The sequence below is a fragment of the Triticum aestivum genome, chromosome 5B, assembly GCF_018294505.1.
Source record: "Triticum aestivum cultivar Chinese Spring chromosome 5B, IWGSC CS RefSeq v2.1, whole genome shotgun sequence".
Classification (NCBI taxonomy): Eukaryota; Viridiplantae; Streptophyta; class Magnoliopsida; order Poales; family Poaceae; genus Triticum; species Triticum aestivum.
In genome coordinates, this window is record NC_057807.1 from 570998529 (window position 1) to 571021961 (window position 23433).

General features: G+C 44.7%; 1 protein-coding gene across 1 annotated transcript; it reads right to left on the minus strand.

The window, feature by feature from the left end:
* Positions 1-99: 99 nt before the first annotated feature.
* Positions 100-2312, minus strand: LOC123113290 (protein ECERIFERUM 26-like). The gene is made up of 2 exons (XM_044534488.1): positions 1715-2312; positions 100-1233 (listed from the first exon to the last, which is right to left on the minus strand). Exons 1-2 carry the CDS (start codon positions 2183-2185, stop codon positions 337-339), a joined length of 1368 nt encoding a protein of 455 aa, XP_044390423.1. The 5' UTR covers positions 2186-2312; the 3' UTR covers positions 100-336.
* Positions 2313-23433: the final 21121 nt, after the last annotated feature.

Here is a 23433-nt window from a genome sequence, read left to right on the forward strand (position 1 = left end):
CAATATATGTGGTGGTTTTCAAAAAAAATCGAGGACTAGTACTAACGATTGTTTTTACTTTTCACGTGCAAACCAAAGCCCGTTGTGGTTGCAAACGTCTGCAGTGGAGTTTACAAATCTTAATAAATCCGAAGTTTGATACTACAATAACACCATGACCATGAATGTTTAAACTCCCAATATAAAACTTTCAAAACTACAGCAATAACAACAAACAGCATTCACGTCCACATCACAACGGGGAAGTACATCAAAATCATTCGAAGGCATCACCATCAAACTAAAGCGAACATACAGTGAAACCGTTCACAGCCAGTTTTTATTCGGCTGTGGATCCTACTGTGCCTTGGCCCCCGTTCCCACCTTGGGCCCAGCCATCACCTCGGCGCCGTACCGGAGCAGCTCGACGTCGCGGCAGAGCCTGGCCGTCGCCTCTGCCGGGAGCGTCACCACCACGTCCCTCGCCGCGCCCTCGGCCGCGGGCACGACGATCACGATCCCCTCTCCGGTCGCCCCGCCGACGCGGCACGACACGCGCGCCGGCGGCACCCCGGCCACGAACTCGGCGCCGTACATGGGAACGTGGTCCAGCGCCATGCAGGTGAACTCTGGCCCGTACAGCTGGAAGGGCTCGCCGCCTTCCGCCTGCCGCGCGTGCAGCCACTCCACGGCGGCCCACAGATCCTCCTCCGGCACGCTGGCCCCGCGCCGGTCCAGCGCCGCTGCCACGGCCGCGAGCCCCGACGCCAGGTCGGCGCGCGCGCGCGTGAAGTGGACGGCGCTGCCGTAGTACCCCGTCGGCAGCGGCGCGTGCATCTTCTTGCGGAAGTCGATGGCGAGCGTGAGCTCCCTCTCCTCCTCGGCGCCGGCGATGCGGAGCCAGAAGAGCGCGGCGAGCGCCCCGAATGGGGTCGTCTCGGGCTCGAGGGAGGACAGCAGTGCGCGCATCGCGTCGGCGGGGAAGTGGAACGTGGCGGATGACATGGCGTCGGCGACGTCGGCGCTAGGCGGAGCGGCCGCGGACTTGGCGGCGAGCAGAGGCGGCGCCGGGAGCGGCGAGGCGGCCGGGGACACGGCGAAGGACGGCGAGTGGAGGAAGGGCGGGTATGGGCTGCTGCTCCGGCGGTGGGCGGCGGCCCAGCCGTGGAAGAAGAGCGCGGCCGCCGTGGGGTCGTTGTGGTAGTGCGTGCAGCTCAGCCCCAGCGCGTACGACTTGTCCGCGAACTCCGTCAGCTGCATCCACATCGCCATGCACGGCCACGAATGTTAATGCTGTACCAGTGGATAAATGCAGACATGTGACGCATTCATTCGACCTGAGAAATTTGACGTGCAACTACTCCACAATCAATTCAATTCTTGGAGCTGTCCTATTGCAACATTATCGCTGGGAGCAACGCTGCTATTATTGCATTACAGGGCAGCCCCAGTGCATGTAGCTCCCGTTTGCGCAGGATCTGGGGAAAGGTCCGACCAATTTGGGTCTAAGCAGCCTTTCCCTACATTTCTGTAAGAGACTGTTTTCAGGACTTAAACCCGTGACCTCATGGTCACAAGGCAGCAGCTTTACCACTGCGCTAAGGCTCCCCTTCCTACTATTGCATTACAAAATTACTAATTTAATACTAGAAGGTGGATCGGTGGAACTGATTCTCAACAATGTCTATGGCCATGAAGCATTGAACGGAAGAATCAGTATGAGATTAGTAGGCACCTGGACGTAGAAGGGAGACCAGATGTAAGCCTCGGATCCCATGGGCTCGAAGTAGGCGAGGTCCATCTCGTCGTCGGCGGTGGCCGTGGCGAGCCACTCGTCGAGCGTGACCGACGCCCTCGCGTCCACCGTGCGCACGCCGGCGTCGTTGCATTTGACAATCCACCCCGAGCCGGCCGCGGCGCCGCCCTCTCCTTCGGCGCGGGTGAGCCGGCCGACCATGGCCGGGTAGAGCGAGAGCGCCTCGGAGAGCGACTCCTTGAGGGGGTCCCGGTCGACGCCGGGCGCGGCGCGACAGTAGAGCACCAGGTGCACGGCGTGGCAGCCCATGGCGTTGTCCAGCGCGGAGAGCTCGTGCGTCTTGCCGGGGCGCACCGGCGTGACCGACGCCGCCGTCGACTTGGCGTACCGCGTCACGCGGCTGCCCGGCCCCGTCGCCAGGCCCGTCGCCGTCGGGGTCGCCGTCGGCATCTCCGGTCACGGTTGGCGCGCAGAGGAAGGAGAAGGAGACGAGTGAGTGAGGATCCGGGGGCACAGTCAGGTTCCTGGCGCTGGCAGGGGAGGGGGATCCGGAGCATAAGTAGATCGGGGGAATTAATATGGCGGGAAGGGGTTGGCGACGTTTAGCTGCTGGTAGTTGAGCGCACATAACTGTCTGTTCAATTCACGGGGACGTGGCCCGGCGCTCGTGGAGTGTCCGGTTGGTTGGTTGGTGGCCGGAGCACGGCGGTGGCGTCATGGGCTCGTGCCGTGCGCGCCGGGGAGCTCTCGTCACGATTGACCTCAGATCTCCTCCAGCCATGGAGCGGTCTCTGCAACGCTGAATCTGCACACCGAAAAGACGGCACGATCCAGGGATGGGTTGTGTGATCCAAATACAGCTGCATCTTCTACGTACTACCCATCAAAGCATAGCTCTACCCCTGCGAAGTTTGAAGCAGCTTTCCTTCACGATAATCTCTGGAATCCAATGGGTTCTTCAGTCTGTTGAAGAAGCTGTACTCCGGGCTCCGGCTGATCCACTGATCCGACATTGCGAGCAGTCGCTGCAAAGTTGCCTTATCGAGAGTGTAGTGAACTAGTGCATTGATGAGTATTGAATGCGTGGTTTCTTGCATAACTGTTGATTTGGAGTAAGTGCCGTTAAACGAGATGAGTACTTTCTTTTGGAAATACTAAAAGTATGACGTTAGATTTTTTTTAGGCATGACAAATCGAAAAAAAATCATGATAATTTATATGTCTAAGGATGGCAAATTTAGTTTGCAAGTACCAATTTTCTGACAAAAATAAACTATAAAGCGGATATGCTATGCTCGCCAACTAAGGGGGTGTTTGGTTCAGAAGTCCTAGGACTTTTTCTAGTCCCAGGGACTAATCAAAAAAGACTCTCCAGTAGAGTCTTTTTCTAGTCCATGTAGAAAAAGTCTCTCCCGTTTGGTTTCTAGGGACTTTTTAGGGACTTTTTCTAGTCTCTGGGACTAAAAAGTCCCTGAATCAAACACCCCCTAAACTTATCATCCTCGGCAAACATAATGTAGGGCATCTCCAACACTGATCCTCAAATTTCCTCGCGCATCCGTCCTTGGACACGGATGCGGGAGCCGACCATCCGATGTTATCTGCATACAATTCACCGTCTTTCAACACACCGGACGATATTCATGCAAACCGGCTGATTTTTATAGAAACCGGAAGAAAACATTTATATTTCAGATATTTTTCATTAAAAAAAGCGGGACGTAAACCTATCCTACGGCGGCGCTCATTGTCCAATTTCTTTGTACTGCATCGGCGACCACGCCTTCCATCTGCCGTGTCCATGAGCGGCGGGGTTCAAGACTCGTCAATTGAGGATGCAGTCGTCGACGAGGAAGAGTGGAACATGGGAGACAGACCAGCCCACTTGAGACTCGAGACCCCGCTGCTTCCCATGGCCTACTCATCCTCGCCGGAGTCCGACATGTCCATCGTTGGTGACGGTGGACGTGAGGCCAATGATGGATGTGGACACTTCATCACTATCCACCTGCCACATGCGCCCTCGAAAGTTGGACGGCGGCGCGTAGGACGCGCAGCTGGAGGCGTTCTCGTCCACGACCGCCAGCGCCGCCGCGTGTGTAGCTGCACCGCCTCTGTGTTGCGAGCGACAACATGAGCACGCACGGCCTTACAAAGCACCACTGCTTCGCGACAAAGTTCGGGTTCGCCGTGACCATGGCGGCTACGGCCTCATAGCTTGCGCGCTCATCGTAGATTTAGCCCTCTGTCAACCGGTGTTGCTCAAGGAGGAACATGTTGTACCACTGCTCCTCTTGCGCCTGCTGAGGCACCGACATAGGCGCCGACGCAGGCTGATGCTCCTCCGCCATGGTGGCGTCGAAGTGTACATGCGCCTGCTTCATGGTCAAACGGGCATGCACATGCGCATGGTCCGCGCGCGGAGTTGTCGTCAAAGCCCATCTCCATTGTAGGGTCCTCGTTGGAGACCTCAGGCGAGTTGGCCGGCATACCGTGCTTGATCCACCAGGTGCGATGTGTCTACCAGGCGGCTGCAAGGGCGGCCACCTCGTGCTTCTGCTCCGAAGATGGCTCTCCCACAAAGCGCTAGCGTTTGCGGGCATGGCGGATGTGGTGCAAGGAAAGAGGATATGGAGCGGATGTGTTGTGTTGTGGAGTTAGCCGGGTGTGGCTCCCTTTAAATAGCGGATTCCCATTAGGCCAAGCTTTCGAGTGCGTCAATGCGCGGTGCCAGAGTTCAAGCCTGCTTAATGGCGGCATGCAAACGGATGGGCATTGAACGGGCATGGTAGATATCCGTCACGTCCCATCTAGTAAATGTCTCTCCGGCATTGAACATGCGTGGACATCGAGGATGCGGCGCGAGTGGCGCTCTTGGCCGACACCGGTGAGAGGTCGCATCCGCTCTGGGCCGATGTCAATGCGGAGCGGGCACTGTACATCGGCATGAATGCGGCAACTGACGCTGGGCGAGAAAGCACGTGGGAAAGAGGTGGAGTTTTGGGTGGGCAAGTTAGTCAGACGCAGGCGTGGCAGCGGTCTGGACGCCTGCAAAGCCTCCCGCCCCACTTTGTTTCTAGTTTGCGGGAAAATGTGCATCTGGACCGCCGAACGGACCGATACAGAACCGTGTTGGATGACAAAACAAGTCGAGACCACGCGGTCCAGACGGTCACGGGCGTTTTGAGGGTCGGCGCTGGAGATGCCCTTACCATGAAAAAAGGTTGATTTGTCATGCCTAAAAATCTAACGTTCGCTGGATATTTGGATCTTTTTTTAGAGAGGGGAGGGGGGATTTTCCTCTCAAAGGTCCATCAGTTAAGAAATGGTGTGTGCTCTCTCTTTTTTTTCTTTACATGTTATTTTGCTTTTGCAACCTTATGTTGCCTACAATAGTTGTAGTATCTTCATTTGTCTAAAATTTTGCTTCCACTTGATGTCGCTATTTACTCCGCATGCACTAAAAATTTATTACATTTAATCTAAATTTAATTCATGTGAGTTGTTCCATGAGAACTATTGGTTCCACTCGCAGTAGCAATTTGTTCTAGAAGCATTGTTTTCTTTGTCCCCCTTGCTCTATATTTTGTTGGACCTAAGGTTGTTATTTATCCCACTTAGTCTTTTTATTTTCTCCATAGTCATGGTTTGTAGTGCATAATTCATTTTCAAATGTACAATCATGAGACCTAGGTGGCTATGTCTGTGTCCTGATTTAATAGTCACCTCGTTATACTAAATAGAATATATCATACATTTTTGTGATAGTTTCTAAATTATTTAATAACACATGTGTACATCTTGAGGTATGATTTTTCTAGTACATATGTATACAAGTCAAAAAAAACGTTTATTAGAATACATCCACTTGGTTCATGTTTTGAATTTACGCTGGTCCTCTCTGAGGATAGGGGGGCCATGAAAAAATGTTACTATATTTTTAGTGTATATTTTATGTGTGGATTAAGGCGAGGTGAGAATATTGGATTTTTGTGATGGATATTGAGGAACAACAAACATTTAATAAAATCATTTACAACTTCAAAATAAAACAAGCCCTCCCTTAGAGCTTTATGTATAAAACTTGTTCCCCATCCACCACCATTCCAACATACACGACCACATACTTGTCATGTTATGGACATCAAGCCTATGGACTTGACATCGACTAAAAGAGAAGTTTGTCTCTCCAGTCCTCAATGCTATGTACTTGTAGGCCCGAAAACCTCGATCACGCATGTAATTCCTTTGGAATGATAAAACTGACGTGCACCCATAATTTGCCCATGCTACGTGTCCCAAAAACTGACGTGCACCCATAATCTCGCTCACTATTGGGCCCTAAGTTGTATGCAGTGAAGATATTGAAATTTACTTTAGTAGGGAAAATGTATATTATTGTTGTGTATTTGTTATGATTTTCTGAATTAAAGGGGTAATGCCAAAATCCTTATGACTTGACCAGATTTTGAGGGAGTTAACGTGAGGAGTCAAAGTCACTATTACTTTGGGGAATTGATAATATTCTAGTGTAGTTGTGGATGAAACCAAGAAAACAATTATACGTATATCGAACCAAGAAAAGAGAAATGGAAGCATTAGGTTAAGTTGAGCCGAGTGATGTTATTTCAACAAAAAAAAAGGGTACGCGGTGACGATGGTTGTTGAATCTAGAAAAACGAAAGGCAAATCTGACCATGATTTAACAAACAAACAATTCCAGTGATTCAAGGATTGGTCCCTCATAGATATTTTGTATGCTCTAGAATTTCTATTTGGTGTATTGGCAATTACATTTTATGTTTATTTACATCTAAAACCATGCACCATAGAAACATGTGTCAGCTCTAGAGCTCTCTGTGCAAGGATACAAAAATAGACTGAACACATAGATATAATTGCAATTTATTTGCCACAAATTATGTATAGATACATGTGATTTTCGTTCTTTCACAATGTCCTTTGACTAGAATAACTTGGTTTAATGGGAAAAAATAGACGATGCTCAAAATGGAAACAACCAACATCAATTTCCTTGCAATATATGCTTTAACTTTATGATCGATCCTAAAGTTGTATAACAAAATTATTGTATCTTAATATTCAGTTGAATTTAAACCCGTTTATTTTGACAATATAATAAAAAAATAGTAATTAAAATTGGGTGTCAATAGGGTGGGTTATAAAAAAGTAAAAAAATATATATATATAATGGCCATAACCATTTACTTTAACTCATCATAGACCCAATAATTTACTTGTCCGACTATAGAATAAGTTTTAGACTTTGTGGGTGCCATAGAACCAACGATTACGAGTCGAACGACTAGTCTATGAGTCGCAAAGTGGTTGTCGACTCGGTTTCTCGTGTAGACTACAAATACGAGTCGAGCCAGTCATCGACTAGTCGACGACTAGTCTAGACTAGTCGACATGTTCCAGTCGAACGACTCAAAAAACTGGGAAATACGATGGCTCATCCCGCGTGAGACGAGACCTAATCCTTTCTTTCCTCTCCTCACCCTCCTCACACCGCCGGCTGCTAGACGCGCCCGTCGAGCCCTCCTCACGATGCTGGCCGCGGATCTAAAGCTCCACCGTCGCCGGCTCCACGTCATGGATCCGAAGCTCCACCGTCACCGGCCCCACGTCGCGGATCTGGAGCTCCACCGTCGCCGGCCCCTCATGCTCTTCTCCTGCTCCTTCGTATCGTGCCCCTCCTCGTGCCGCCGGCCCCTTGTGCTCTTCTCCTCTTCAGGCAGGTGAGCCTCAGTGCCTCCCTTCTCCTCCTCTTTCTTCTTGGCTTGCTGCTGGTGTTGCTCTGCCTTGCTGCTGGAGGATTGCTCGTGCTGCTCTGCTTGCTGATGCTGCTCTACTTGCTGCTGGTTGCTGGTGCTGCTAGACTGAGTGTGTTTCAATTTCCAGGTCCTGAGGTCTGAGCTACAATGTCTACAACACTGAAGATATCTCAAGTAGTGTGTTCAGCAGCAGCTGCAGCTCAAGCCGATGAGCATTACGATCCATCGAAGGATCCTGCAAGGAAGCCACGTAGGAGCAAGGACCCAACATGGAAATATTTCTTTTGGCCTGATCTGCAGGACAAATTGACACTCCGGTGTGTTTTGTGTGGCAAAAACATCACTTATGGAGTGCTAAGGATGAAGAAGCACCTTGGTGGGGGTTACACAGAGGTGAAAATGTGTCTAAAAGCAACCGATGAGATCAGGAAAGAGATGCATTTGTACATGAAGACCAACTCAACCAAGTTCAAAGCCATGCAACTTGATGGGGATGAATTTGAAGCAACTGATGGAGACGGAGGAGAGGAGGAGGTAGAAGCAAGTTCAAGGGCATCGAACAACACCGCAGCCTCCACGAAAAGGAAGGCTTCTTTTATTGTGACGGCACCGGTGGCGGCAAAGAGGACAAGCAAGTCAATTGCAGATGAGGTTAGGAAGACACCAGAGGAGGTGGTTGCTGAGAGGCATAGAGGAGGAAGCAAGCAGTTAAAAATCAAGGACTATGGAACAAAGACAAAAGAACAAAAAGATGAAGTAGATGGTCATGTAGCTGACTTTCTCTATGATAATTGCCTGCCACTCAATATTATCAATTTGAGAAGTTGGGAGATCCTATTGGAGTCTGTAGGATAGTATGGATCAGATTATATCACACCTTCTTACCATGATGTGAGGGTACCATTACTTGAGAAGGCAAAGCTCAAGACTAATACTTTGAAGGCCAAGCATCAAAAGGCATGGAAGGAGTATGGTTGCACTCTCATGTCCGACGGTTGGACGGACATGAGTGGGCGACACTTGATCAATTTTCTCGCCAATAGTCCTGAAGGTACATTCTTCTTATGGACAACCAATGTTTCTTCCGAGTCTGTTACTGCTGAATTGGTAGCAAAATTATTGAGTGAACAGATTGAGGCAATTGGGCCTGAATTGGTAATCCAGGTCGTTAGCGACAATGGCTCCAACTACAAGGCAGCCGGGAGACTTCTAATGGATAAGTATCCATCTTTGTATTGGACACCTTGTGCTGCTCACTGTTTGGATCTTATGCTAGAGGACATTGGGAAGATAAGAGAGTTCAGTGATTGCATTGTTAAAGCAAAGAAAACAACCAGATTTATTTATGCCCATGGTAGGATTCTTGATCAAATGAGAACCTTGAATGGCAAGAGAGATCTTGTAAAGCCTGGACCAACTCGGTTTGCAACCTCCTTCCTCACATGGCCAGCATGTGGAAACAACGCCAACATTTGAAAGCACTATTTGTTAGCACAAAATGGCATGCAAACAAGTTGAAGCTCACCCCACCAGGGAAGATGGCTGAAAAATACCGTGCTCTATGATGTTCTGGCAATCGGTGGAGAACTGCATGAGAGCTTCACAACCCATTCTTGTTGCTTTGAGGATTGTTGATGGTGATGACAGTCCTACAATGCCCGAAATTTGGGCAGCCATGGATGTTGCGAAGACACACATAAAGGATGCATTGTCACAAAGGCCAGCCTACAAAGTCAAGTGCTAGCAATTGTTGACAAGAGGTGGGATCACCTGATGGAGCAAAAGCTACATGGGGCTGCAATGTTTTTGAACCCCAGCAAGTTCTTTAAAATGAAGGAGACTAACAGAAGACTAGTTGCACGGCTGCGTTCAATGTCCAATGATGTGCTATGGAAGATGGTGCCGAATGATGAACTACAATCCAAGATAAGTAAATTGGCTGATGATTATGAGCTCACGGAGGGTGAATGTTTCACCAAGCAAATGGCAATTAGAGACCGCGAGAAAAAGAGTCCTCGTAAGTATCTATGAGAATGCAGCTTGTAGCTTATCTTCTTGACTCTATGTTTCAACTTCTACTTGCTTGTTTCAACTCCTACTTGCTGATTTTTGTAGTACTTTGGTGGAATGCATATGGTGGCCTTGCTTATGACCTCCAATCTTTTGCAAATCGGATTATTAGTCTATGTTGTTCATCATCTGGCTGTGAGCGCAATTGGAGTGCATTTTCTCATGTAAGTATCTAGCAATTGGGTGGTTTGATAGATAATTGCAGTCTATAGCAGCTTCTCACAAAAGGATTTGCTTGCAGATCCATACTAAAGGAAGAAATTGTTTGGAGTATAAGAGATTGAACAAGCTAGCATGTCTCATACAACCGGCAAATGACAACTAGGTTTGAAAAGTTACGCGAGCAAGGTTCCAAAGGAAATAGGGCTAATGCACTTATCCTAGAAGAATTTCAATGGGATAATGAATGTGTTAATGTGACTGCTGAATTGGTTCATCAAAATGGCGCTATGGACGATGACAATCCACTACTTTGGTCCCATGTTGATGAGGCCGTTGGCGCGACCGATGGTCTAAGTGGACGCCATCTTCCAAGGAGGTCTCGTGGTGATTTCAGTGAGTCTAGTCCTCCCACTGGCTCTAATATCTTTTACACTCGAGGACAAGTGTGGTTGTCCATGATGAAGACTTGCAGGCTGAATTGGAAGCTGAAGATATTGATAGTGACATGGAGACCAATGGTGAAGACAATGATGGCCCTACACGAGCGAATGATATAGACCCTGATTTTCAGCTGGATATAGATCTAGATTGATTTGAGGGCTAAGGCTACAAGATTTCTTTTGCTAGATTGGACTTGTTGCTTGTGGTGTTTTTGAACCTTTCTTTTGTAATTCAGACTTTGATGTTGGACTACTTGTTGAACCTTATGTTGGTCTTGTCAAGTTGTCACACTAAGGTGTTCTCCTATGGATTATGGAGTTCTGAACTTGTTTTTAATGCTAGTGCTGTTGTGCTGAACTGTTGTTTGATAGTACATATTTGATTGGTTTTATCTGTTGTAGACTGTTGTTGCTGGTTTGTGGAGAAGCAGAGGCCCTGGCCAATGGATATTGCAATTGGCACAGCCTCAGGTTCTTCATCCACTTCCCATGCATACATTTGTATTGTATACTATACTTGTATACTTATACAGTGTAATACTACATACTACTACTAGGTATTATTAGTTATGTACTGTAAGTTCAATGCTAGAGTACCATGTCGACTAGTCTCGCACTAGTCTAGACTAGTCTATGAGTCTCAACCTTGGAACGACTCGTCGACTCTTCGACTCGTAAACGTTGCATAGAACTAATTTTCCTATTTCGATAGATGATTAAAATATCATTAAAGAGTCAGAAGTGCAATTTAATGGCCATTGCAAAGTTGAATAGAAAATATCTTTGATAACTCAAGAGATCTCAGAATACTTTCATGGCCATTGCAAAGTTGTATAGAAAATATCTTTAGGTAATATTCAACTCTGGTGATCCAGAATACTCTCAATCATGGTCGCCAATTTAAAACGATAATACGTCAAGTTGTCTCTAGAAAGAGTGAATTATCGAATTGAATACAATTATTTAATAGCAAACATGCCCGTGCATTGCAACGTGAGGAAAAAAAGCCACCCCTCATGCACACACCCGACGACATCAACAAATTCTTTTAAATCTTTCATGGTAATACATGAAAAACAACATGATAAATGGGTATTTTTTTGAATTCATAAACATATTTTGAATCAATGAACTTCTTTTGTAATTCATGGTCATTTTCTGGGTATTTTAAAATTTAAAAAAACATGAACATTTTTTGAATTCATGAACATATGGTTCAAATTCACAAACATTTTTTGAATATATAAATAGTTTTTCACACTCATGAACATTGTTTTTAATCCACAAACATTTTATGATTGCTGAAATATTGTTCTCATAAATCCACACAAAAATTGAAACTTGAATTTTTTGGAAATCCTGAATTATTTTAAATAAGAAGTATAAGAACAAAAAATAAAAAATAAATAGCAAATAAAAAAACCTGGAATAAAGAACAAAGGGTGTCTAGACTTGCTCATGGGCCAGCCCAATAGGGCGCGTTGGCTCTTAGGTGTTCACGATTTATAAAGAAGAAGAGGGAGGAAAAAAGAGATAGATGTGATCGAGCCTGGGTCTCTCTGGTGGATGAGAGAAGACTTGGCCAGTGCGCTACCTGCCCACTTGTGATATCTAATGGATTGCGACTATAATGAAAAGCGCCTTCGGATGGCATGGTGGGTAATTTGTGCCAACTTTAGGGTAATTTTGATGATGTACTAATAGAAGCAATAGCCCCTTTTGAAAGAGCATGGTGCCCCCATGTGTGGTTTTGGTAATTGATGACATTCTCTATGGACTAATGGTTGCCTTGAGTTCTATTCGTAGGATTTGTCCATAGACATTTCTTGAAGTCCATTTGTTGGTTTCAAGGATTTTATGTGGTGACCAAGGTGCTAATCAAGGAATTATTCAAGGATTGGTCATAGAGAAGACATGATACAAGGTTGATCAAGACTAAGTCAAAGAGTGAATCAAGTTGATCAACACACAAAGCGTACACGATGTACCGAGAGGGATCAAGTGATCCCATGGTATGATAAGCATTGCCCCTTACGCTTTGTGTACTAACCCATAGTCAAGCGAGAGTTCTATGTGGGGTTATGTATGTTTCTATGGGCTTGCGTCAAGAGGAAGATCCCATACAACCCATGGAGAATGGCATCTAGTGGTGGTCATCATCAAGAGTGCGGTGTGCAAGTTCAACTGGTGCAGCATGAAGAGATCAAGTGCTTGAAGCTTAACGTCCATTGTGGTGGCAATGGACTTGTGAAGATGTGCCGAATAGTGGCTCACCCATAGTAGAGTATGGGGGAGCAATCAACTAGTCTTTATTGAGCCAACACAATCAAGAAAGGTGGTCCAACTTGAAGAAGTCCATATCGTCATCATCTAGCTCAAGTGGATTATGTGCAAGGCAAAGGCTTTCCCTTGATAGGTTTTCTATTTTACCGGTCTCATGGTGGTAGTGGGGAGACCGGGTTACAGGATCGATTGTCGTACTATCAAGGGGGGCTCTCAAGTGAGTAGCTTGGTCGTATCATTCGTAGAGAGCTCAAACCATTGCATCCTTTCATCATCTTTCTTGGTTCTTGTTTGGTGTTTCTCTTGGTGAGTTTTAGAGCTTATGGTCATCTTCATGACAAGCTCGAGTTCATCAAAAACGGAGTTCATATGCATATTCTATGATGTTTTCGATATTCGAGTTTTTGCTGGTGCTTCATTCATATAGGTTTCACATCTCTATAGCATAGGTATACTCCCCTTGCCATTTTTTATGTTAGATAGTATTTGTCGTTACCTATTCGACAAGCTTGAGTTTGCTCAATTTGATGCTCTTATGCGAACTTGTGGCAGTTCTAGTTTTCTCGCCGCATCCGTTTTGCTTGGGGCTTGTTTGATGCACCCCTGTGGTAGTACCGCTCTGGGCCGTGGTAGTAACGCTTGTAAGCGGAAGTACCGTCCCAGTCGAGCGGCAGTACTGCTTGTAAGTGGTAGTTCTGTTGTTCTAGTACTGCGCACACTTTCGCTTATTTTGGGGTTCTGTTTTTCGTGTCGGGTTCAGCTGTAGTAGGGCGGTAGTGAGGTGTGGCATTACCTCCTATAGGCGGTAGTACCATCCTGGCTAGGTGGTAGTACCGCTGCTGGGGTACTGCCTTCATGCTCTGCTCTGCCCTACCTCATCTCCTCCTGTGTTCTGCATCTCCCGCGGTAGTACCACTCCAGTGGATCTACCTCCCCGTGGTTCCTCGCATTTGCTCTATTTTATTGGATTTGCGGCCCAAGCGGTAGTACCTCTTATGTGCGGGTTGTGAGCATAATGGTTGGATTTGGGAGGGCGTATAAAAGGGGGTCTTCCTCCCCATTGAACTTTATCCTTTAAGCTCGTGTTCTTCCCCTTTGTTGATCTTCTTCAAGCTTTCTATCTCTCAATCCCTCCTATTATTCTTGCTAGTTCTTGAGGGAAAAGAGAGAGGAGATCCAGATCTAAGTTTCCACCAATCACTTTCTCCTCTATGTGAGGGGAACCCCTTGGATCTAGATCTTTGAGTTCTTTGTGTTCTATTCTTCGTTCTTCCTCTCATTTTCCTGCATAATAGTAGTTAATTATTGTGGTGGGATTTGGGAGAGAAGGACTTGGGCACTCCGTGTGCCCTTGACATTGCATTCGGTGCATCGATTTGAGTTCTCCACGGTGATACGTGGGAAGTGAAGGTGAGAAGCTTATTACTCTTGGGTGTTTGGGCACCCTAGAGCTTTTTCCTCTTGGGTGCTTTGGTACCCTAGACGGTTGGTGTCGCGGAGCTCAATCATTGTGGTGGAAAGCTCCGAGACAAGCTTCGGGGTCTCCAATTAAGTTGTGGAGATTGTCCGAAGCAATTTGTATGGGTTTTGGTGACCGCCCCCAAGGGTTTCCAAAGTGTACAGGTTTGGTGACCGCCCCCAAGGGTTGCCATTTGTATGGGTTAGGTGACCGCCCTCAAGGGCCCCTTAGTGGAATCACGACATCTTGCATTGTGCAAGGGTGTGAGGAGATTACGGTGGTCCTAGTGGATTTTTGGGGAGCATTGTGTCTCCACACCGCTCCAAATGGATATTAGCATCCGCAAGGGTGTGAACTTTAGGATACATCGTCGTCTCTGTGTGCCTCGGTTATCTCTTACCCGAGCCCTTTACTTATGCACTTTACTTTGTGATAGCCATAGTGTTTCATGATATATATCTTGCTATCACCTAGTTGTTTGTCTTGCTTAGCATAAGTTGTTGGTACACATAGGTGAGCCTAGTTGTTTTAGGTTTTGTGCTTGACAAATTAAACGCTAGTTTTATTTCATATTTTTTCAAGCCTAACATGTAATTATTTTAAAGCCCAATTCACCCCCCAGGTGACATCCACGATCTTTCACCTTTATTATTAGGTAGATAAATTGGACCCAAAATTGAGCACCATGGGAAAGGAATTACACAAAGGAAATAAACACACTAGTCAAGAACACCCGGAATTTTAATGACAATATGACGTCTCTCTTAGCCATTTTCTTGTTCTCTCTTTTTGTCCCTGCCAGGGTTTCTTGATTGATTCCATGGGTTGGAGAAACCAAATCACTAACTCATGTTAGGGGGCATGAGTCAATGTTTTTTGTGAGGGACATGAGCTAATGTTAGGGGTCAAATTTCGATATCGACAAAAATTCTCACCCCTCACAATGGTAGAAGATTAGAAATAATCAGTTGAACACCGTAAACAATATGATATTATCAGTGTTGGCTCTCACAATTTCAACAACACTCTTTAGATTGTCTGCTAACTTATACTTCTAGACACTTGCCCACTACAAAAGGAAAGATCAAGCAACAAACGCAATTCCAAAGGGCGTGGGGGGGGGGGAGAGGTCTTCATCCATATTTTATCAAAGGTTACACTATAGCCAGCCAGCTATATGGCCTAGAAAGTACTCCTCCTGCCCAAAATAAGGGTCATAACTTTGTACTAACTTTAGTACAAAGTTATACTAAAGTTGAGACACTTATTTTGGGACGGAGGGAGTAGCAGCTAAACCAAATACTATAATTTTTTTCATTAATCGGAAAAAAAATAATAACACCGATGACCCACAAGTATATGGGATCAACCGTAGTCCTTTTGATAAGTAAGAGTGTCGAAACCAACAAGGAGCAGAAGGAATTGATAGGCAGCTTCAACAAGGTTTTCACTTCAAATGTTGTAAGATAGTTTGATAGCAAGATAATTGGTAGCAAGTAACAAAAGTAGCAAGGTGCAACAAGTGTCTCAATCCTTAATTATGCTAAGGACAAGCCGGTGATACTTCTTATAATGATTAAAACGCTCTCGAGGACACATAGGAATTTAGCCAAGTTACTTCCACCATGATTCATTGATTTAAGGTTCATTGCCTTGATAAGTGTTATGTTGGTGGACCGAAGCTAAGGTACTATCCTAACTTGAATATATACCTACTTATGATTATACCTTCTATGCAAGCATCTCCGAATACAAGAGAAGTAATTAAGATAAATCTAACCATAGCATTAAAAATGTGGGTCCAAAACACCCCCTCATGGAACAATTCATAAACTGGGGTTTAGGTTTCTATCACTCCTGCAACCCATCATCTACAAACTAATTCCACGATGTCTTCCTCTAGGCTCAAAGATGGTGAAGTGACATGTAGTTGATGTTCACATGACACCACTAGAGAAAGAACAATACAATATAATATCAAAACATTGAACGATGATTGACATGATTACTAATAACAGGAGTTCTCTCATGTCCTCAAGAACAAATAGAACTACTCACAACTCATCATATTGATGATAATCGGTGGGCATATATGTTTAAAAATCTAAACATAATAATCTTTCAGCAATAAAATCAACTAGCATCAACTACAAAGTGTAATCAACACTACAAGCAATCCTAGGTATCAAGCTGAGGTTTGATACAAAAATGTAGCACAAGAGAAGAAGTATGGTTTATAGATGAGATGGTGCTGGTGTAAATGTTGTTGAAGATGATGATCCCCACAATGATTGGAGTGTTGGTGATGATGAAGGCTTCGACCCCCCCCCCCCAAAGGGAAGTTTCTTCGGCAGACTCACTCCGTCCGAGAGCAAAAGTGCTTTGCCCAAGTTCCGCTTCACAGACAGCGGCGAAAAGTTTTGGAACTTTTATGTTATTTTTCTAATGACAAATGGAAATTTCTGGCCAAAGGACATGGGGAGGTGAGCCACCAGGAGCCCGGAAGGGCAGAGGCGCGGCCAGGCCAAACTTTCATATATCTCGGAATAATTCTCCAAAAATCCATGCTTCGTTTTGAGCTCCGAGGAATTGCTATCTCTTCGGTTGCTTTTTCCGGTCCAGAATTCCAGCTGCCAGTGATCCCCCTCTCTTGATATAAGCTGCATTTTAAGAGAGAAAATGCGTTAGAATTGCACCATTATATGAAATATAACATTGAAATCGGATAAAATACAATAAAAAATAATGAGGCAAATTGGACATATCAAACACCAAGAATAAAAATGCTACAAGGAGTTGGGGCAAATCTCAATACTAAAAATCAAACTAACAGTTCTCAAAACCACATTGACAAATTGGGCATATGAAAAAAGGTGTTGAGAAGTCTCAACCTTGTCACAAAACGAGCAAGTTGGGTTATTATGCCACTTTCTTTTCCTCGACCTTTCTAATTAACACAACATCACAGGGAAACTGAAAATGCTACAAGGAGTTAGGGTAAACCTCAATTCTAAAAATCAAACTAACAGTTCTCAAAACCACATTGACAAATTGGGCATTTGAAAAAAGGTGTTGAGAAGTCTCAACCTTGTCACAAAACGCGCAAGTTGGGTTGTTATGCCACTTTCTTTTCCTCGACCTTTCTAATTAACTCAACATCATGGGGAAACTGTTAAAAAAATTCTCAGTCATTAAAGAAATGCCGTCTTTCAAAATCATAGGGAGAGCAAGAATTTTGGCTTCATATAATCTCACTGAACAAGCATGTCGCGGAAAAGTCTTTTACAAAAAAGACACATCAGGATTAATAACATTTGTTACTAAATGATATTTCTCATTTTACCCACAACCTTGCCATAAAGACCTCATTCTATATTTGTCCCATTCCTCGACAAGGGTTTTGCTCATAAGCACAGTATGATAAGACGGAATGCTGGATAAAACAAAATTCGGTTAGGTATTGATGATAACTAGAGGGGCGGAAGGAAATGGCATCAACACAAAAGTTAAGGTCAATCCATATAGGGTTTAAATGATGTTTTTTCCATTCCGCTGGATACAACTTCGCCATACTGCGGCCGATGCTTCTTGACAACAAAGCATTTGCGTGTGTGTGTGTGTGTTTGGGGGGGGGGGGGGGGGGGGGGGGGTGGGGGTTAAAAGGGTCATCGCGGGGCTTCATTAGATGTTCAAATGGCTATCCTTGTTTTTTTCAATAAAGGATGGATTTTATTAGCTCAAAATGAAACATCAAGAAGATACAAACACGAGGAGCACACACCCCGCCTCTGCAAAGTTAGGATGCACACATCCAACACTAACACACACAAAAAACACGCCGGCAAAGAGCAAAGTCATATAAGATCAAAGTTATGCATAGGCGAGGAAAAAAACCTAAGTGACCAGATCCATGATCGGCAAACTATAGGAAAGACCATATCCGCACAAACCATCTCATGACAACACATAGACGATAAAGTCCTTCGACAACAACGCTTTCGGGAAAGGAGCGTCTCTTAAGCGTCGTCGTTACCGATTCCAACCACTGAAGGACAGGATCTAGGTTTTCACCATGAAGAAACAGTCAGAGCATAACGGAGCAACGCCAACAATGGCTATCCTTGCTACTAAAACAATGTTGAGATAAGTTTGGCACACATTGATTATGGACGTGCTACACGTCCACACGCATGTAGTCTTCTCACATCAACTCTCGCTCACGGCCACGTCCTTGCATATGGCGAGTCGATTGCGTCGAGGACAAAAAACATAGAAGCATAGCACCAGCAAGTTAAGGCTGTCACTTCAGCTCCAAATTGCATGAGCAGAGGGAGCAAGTCCGGCGCTAGCACGGGCCTGACGTACTCCCGCTGGATGTAGCGCACCACAACGCTGGCAGCAAGAAATCCGAGCTCAGACCCGACTCTTCCAAGTGGATTTGCCCCCGGTTCCCCAATACGAGGCATCCTAAACCTCCCACGGTATTACAGCACCTGCAAATTAACATCCATGTTTAGGAGGGGGGGAAAGCTGTAATCATAAGTAACGAAATACTGGACAGTATCATACGACTTTCTATCTCCACGATTTGCCAGAGAATACTCTTATGAAATGAACTATGATTTGACAACTCAACTGTTGTCTCAGTTGGAATCTGCAACCCTTCCACACAACCAAAACTGCACTAATTCTTGTTACTTTAATAACCGTGCTTGTTTTAATTCAGGTTTTGCATACAGTCACAGATGTGTGGGAGCCGTCCGCGTGATTTGTTAGATGGACACGTGATGTACAATGCGTGTTTTCGCATTGTAAATATAGAGGGCGAGAATCCAAATTTAGCGACTAGAAGAACAGTGGAAATGTTTGTATACTTGTAAAAATAGCAGCGAACTTAGGTGAGTGATCCTGAGGCTTGATCACTATAGCAATGAACGTACGAGATGATGACCCTGTGGCTAGACTAGACTATAGATCAAAGCTAAACCGCAGCAAGAAGCACTCCTGTAATCTCGCAAAAAATAAAAAAAACTCCCCATACATGGCTCTTCTTTATAGGACTGAAACCAAAACATTAGGGTGTAGCACAATTAGGGCTCGGACAGCGTCGTGATGGGGAGAACTGAGCGTCCACTACAAATTCTACTCTAACCGCTGCTTTTTCGTCAAGAATTAGGGGGAAACAAGTGTATGCTCCTGAAAACCGAAAAGAAACATACCGATGGAGGGGCGATGGCGAGCCAGCAAAGATCGGAAGATGGAAACCGCGGAGAGGCGGCGCACAAGGGTGTCGGACTTTGTTTTCTGTTTAGAGAACCTCGTTCTTTTTTGTTTTTTCAGGCAGCTTTTTTCCCCTCGTTCTTTTGTTGTCTTTTTTTTTTGAGACATTTTTTTTTGTCTTTTTATTGGTGGAGACGGGCGCGTCTGGGCCTCGCGCATATGGTGCGCCGACCCAGTAGTGTTAGTTTCATTCGTTTCTGTAGTTTCATTTTCTTCCTTTACTTTCTTTTTCGACATCTCGAAAATATTGTACAAATATTACTTGTTTTCAAAAAATATTTTACTTAAACATTCCTCGCGCATTTATAAAAGGCCAAAGTTAGTGTAATTTTTGTGTGTGTAATGTTTAAAAACAAATCCGTTCTATTCCATAAAAAATGTTCATGTGTTTCAATAAAAATACTTGTGACATTTCACAAAATTGTTCATACAATGTAAGGAAATGCATAATTCAAAAAAAATGTTTCATACCATTCAGAAATATGTTTGTCACATTTTAAGAAAGAAAATGCTCACGCCCTTCAAAGATAGGTTCATGATATTTTTCAAAAATGTTTCTAAAAAGATTAAATACGTCCCGTATTTTAAAAAATGTTTCATACCATTCAAAAATTAGTTTGAAACATGTATTTAAATAATGTCCAACGTGTATCAAGAAAAGGTTCCAGGTGTATACAAAAAATGTGCACCTTGTATTAAAAAATGTGGAGATATAAAAAAAGGCAAAAAAAACTGTTAAAATATGTATTAACAATAGAAAAGGAAAACCCCACATACGTTTAAAACAGATATTAACCGGTCAATAGAAGCTTCCCAAAATTGCTCTATTGAGCCGTCCCACTAAGGCTAGCCACAACTGAGTGCTAGAGGCGATGCTACGGCACCTCTTGAAATAGGCGACATATAGATTGGTGATGGGATACCTTGTTCGTCGTGGATTGTCTGTACACTGGCCAGGGTAGTCCGATTATATATGGAAACCTAACCCAAATTTTTTCGAGGATAAACCCAACTTAAGTCTTTCTTTCTTTTGATAGGAAGCCCAACTTCAGTCTATATAGAAAAAGGCCTAGTCGTAGGACACGTTCACTACAAAACAGATGATTGTTAGTGACGAAAATCCTCGTGCAGAGAAAGAGCTGTGACCTAAAACCATTCTGTGGGTGATGGCCGCCTAGGGCAGCCCCTTCAGCAACTTACGTGACGGTTTGGCCTTATTTTAGATGACACATTTGAGCGGCAGTACATATGTGCATGTTTTGTGACAATTTTGAGCATCATCGAAAATATTGGACAAGCCAGAGAAAGTAGAAAAACGATGTTGACGGCTTTAGAAATGTGATCTCAGGTTTTCTTTGTCACGGTAGAGTTTTGAACACATTAGAGTCAAATATGTTTTGGCTATAACATGAGCTCCTCATCACTACAAAAAATACACTTCCATGATGATACGTGTTTGTCACAGTAGGTCGCGTTTTCTGTCATGCATGTACATCCATGACGATTTTATGACAGAATCACGATAGTCATACCTGTGCTGTCATAGAAGTGTTCCATGACATTACCAAAATTATCATCATGGAAGTGTCCACTTCCATGACGATAAATCGCGCGTCATAGAAGTGCTTTCGTCAAGGATGACCGACACGTGGCATCCACCGTAACGGGACGCCGTTAACCTATCGGGTCCGGTTTTTTGATCCGATAACCCGCTAACAGCTATGACCAATGCCGATTTTCCACGTGTAAAATTTTCATTGGCTGACGGATCCACGCGTCAGCTCTGCATAGGAACATGTGTCACTCATCCAACGTTCGAGATGGGCCTATGATATGTTGACACGTGGACTGGCCCAAAAGTGGCCCATAAAGTTTAAATGGGCCGGCCCAACCGAAGGCCCATAAGATTTAGCGGACCATAATGGGCCGGCCCAGCTAAAGGCCCACAAGATTTTGCAGACCATAATGGGCCGGCCCAGCTAAAGGCCCACAAAATTTAGCGGACCATAATGGGCCGGCCCAGCTAAAGGCCCACACGATTTTGCAGACCATAATGGGCCGGCCCAGCTAAAGGCCCATAAGATTTTGCGGACGACAATGGCCGGCCTAGCTAAAGTACCACAAGACTCTGCAGACCATAATGGGCCGGCCCAGCTAAAGGCCCAACGTTCTCTGTCAAATCGGCCCGTCAACGGCCTGTCCTAAACTTGTCATCAACGCGGCCCATGGTCACTTCTGGCCCGTTAACAGTCTGCTAAGTAATTGGGTCGAATTACGGCCCAATGTATTTCTGGCATGTTAATGGTCCTACTTCATTTGGGCCCATTTACAGGCCATCAAAACTTTCGGCCCATAAACGACCGTGAAGGATTTGGGTCATATTCAGCCATGTCCGACATTCGACCTGTTAGAGGCCCACTATAGATTTGGGCCACTTTCGGCCTGTAGTCATTTTCGGCCTGTTAACACCGAACAAAAACCATGGGCCATATGTGGCCCAACGGCATATCTTGCCCATTAACGACCCATATAAAAATGACAATAAACTAGCCCGACCGAAGTTCATGCCTGCTAAAGGCCCATGTATTATGTCGGCGCATTTACGGCCCGTCTGAATTTCGGCCTGTCAAAGATCCGCGTCGTAAATGGGCCACCATTTCGGCCTGCTAAGACGAGTGGGTTATTTGGCACAATATGCGCCCAATCTCACTTTCGGTCTATCAAAGGCCCATGTTTTTTATGGGCTCAAGATATTTACACCTGTAAACGGCCTATTTTTACTGAGGGCCCAAATTATGTTTAAGCCTGTTAAAGGCCCACTATAGGCACAGCCCTACCAGAAAAATATGAAAGCTTATGCTGATTTAGGCCCAGATATTTTTAGTGGGCTACATGCCAATTTCGGCCCGTAATCGTTTTTTAGCCCAATTGGAATGGGTCCGACGAATGTTGGCATGTTGGGCTCCTACGAAGCTTTCGGCCGAATACATTACTAAGATAAACCTACACTATACAAAAATAGCGTCGCAATTACTGCAGCCTGTCGCAGCATCATAAATGTTGTATCACAACAAAATAAATTCTAACCATACAACAAAAGGCCTGTTGGCATAAAGTTTACAGTTCTTCCAGATAAAAGCACCATCGGATGTATAGAAGCACAGATCATTTGACCTGAGTGCTAATGTTTCAGGCTGTAGAATCTGATGGAGCAGCACAATCTTCACCTTTTTTTTCTGCCATTGCTCTTGAACAATGAAGCGAATGTCTGATAGTCTGGTTTCAAAACCATTCATATCTTGACGACATTTGTCAACCACTATTCTTGTTTCTGAAACGACGTCCATTAGGGATTGGACTTGTGTCTGGAGCACAGATATATCACTCTATCTAGCAGGAAGATTTTGTTCAGTAGGCGATTTGGACGAGGTTACCTTGACAACCAACCCAGAATTACGCAGGAAGGTGCTTTTTGCACTATTAGTGGAGAGATACTAATGCACTGCAGCAAGAGGTGACATTGTGCCTGTGGTAACCTCATCACCTTCAGGTGGTTGTGGTTGTTCAATTATTTGTTCCATAGCTTCCTGAAAGTTTGAACTTGTAGATTAGTGTACCAGATAAGTTACTGATAAGAACAAAAAAAGTAGGTTAAACGTTTATACATAACTTATTTTGGTGAACTACTGTAATACATTAGCATGTATTGTAGTGCCAACTACATAATAAAATCACTTTCGGAACATATGTCCATGTAGCATGCCTACTGTATTGTGTATTTCCTCACATTCTTTGATATCTAAGGATAAAGAGACATGGTTTAAAATAGGATGAACATAGTATGACATCATTCATATCATGGGCAAACAGATATAAAACAAACATGCTATTTTATCATTATGTGCGCACGTGAACATAACAACTAGATTACAGATCAAGACCAAAAGAATATCCTTCATCTATTTTAAACCATGTAAGGTGAAATGATACGTTAAGACAACTGTGCATAAAAGTGAACAGAGTAACTGACATTGACTGCAAACCAAGTAGTTAAATGAACACATCACAGTACCAATAAGTTCAAGGCAGGAGGAGTAAGGACTTACAACAGCGGCTTGAACTGGTGTGCTCATGCCCTTCATCTTGTTGGTGTGGCAATCCTTGAAGATTTGCACTGCATTCAGTTCAGGTTCTTTTTGGTCCGCA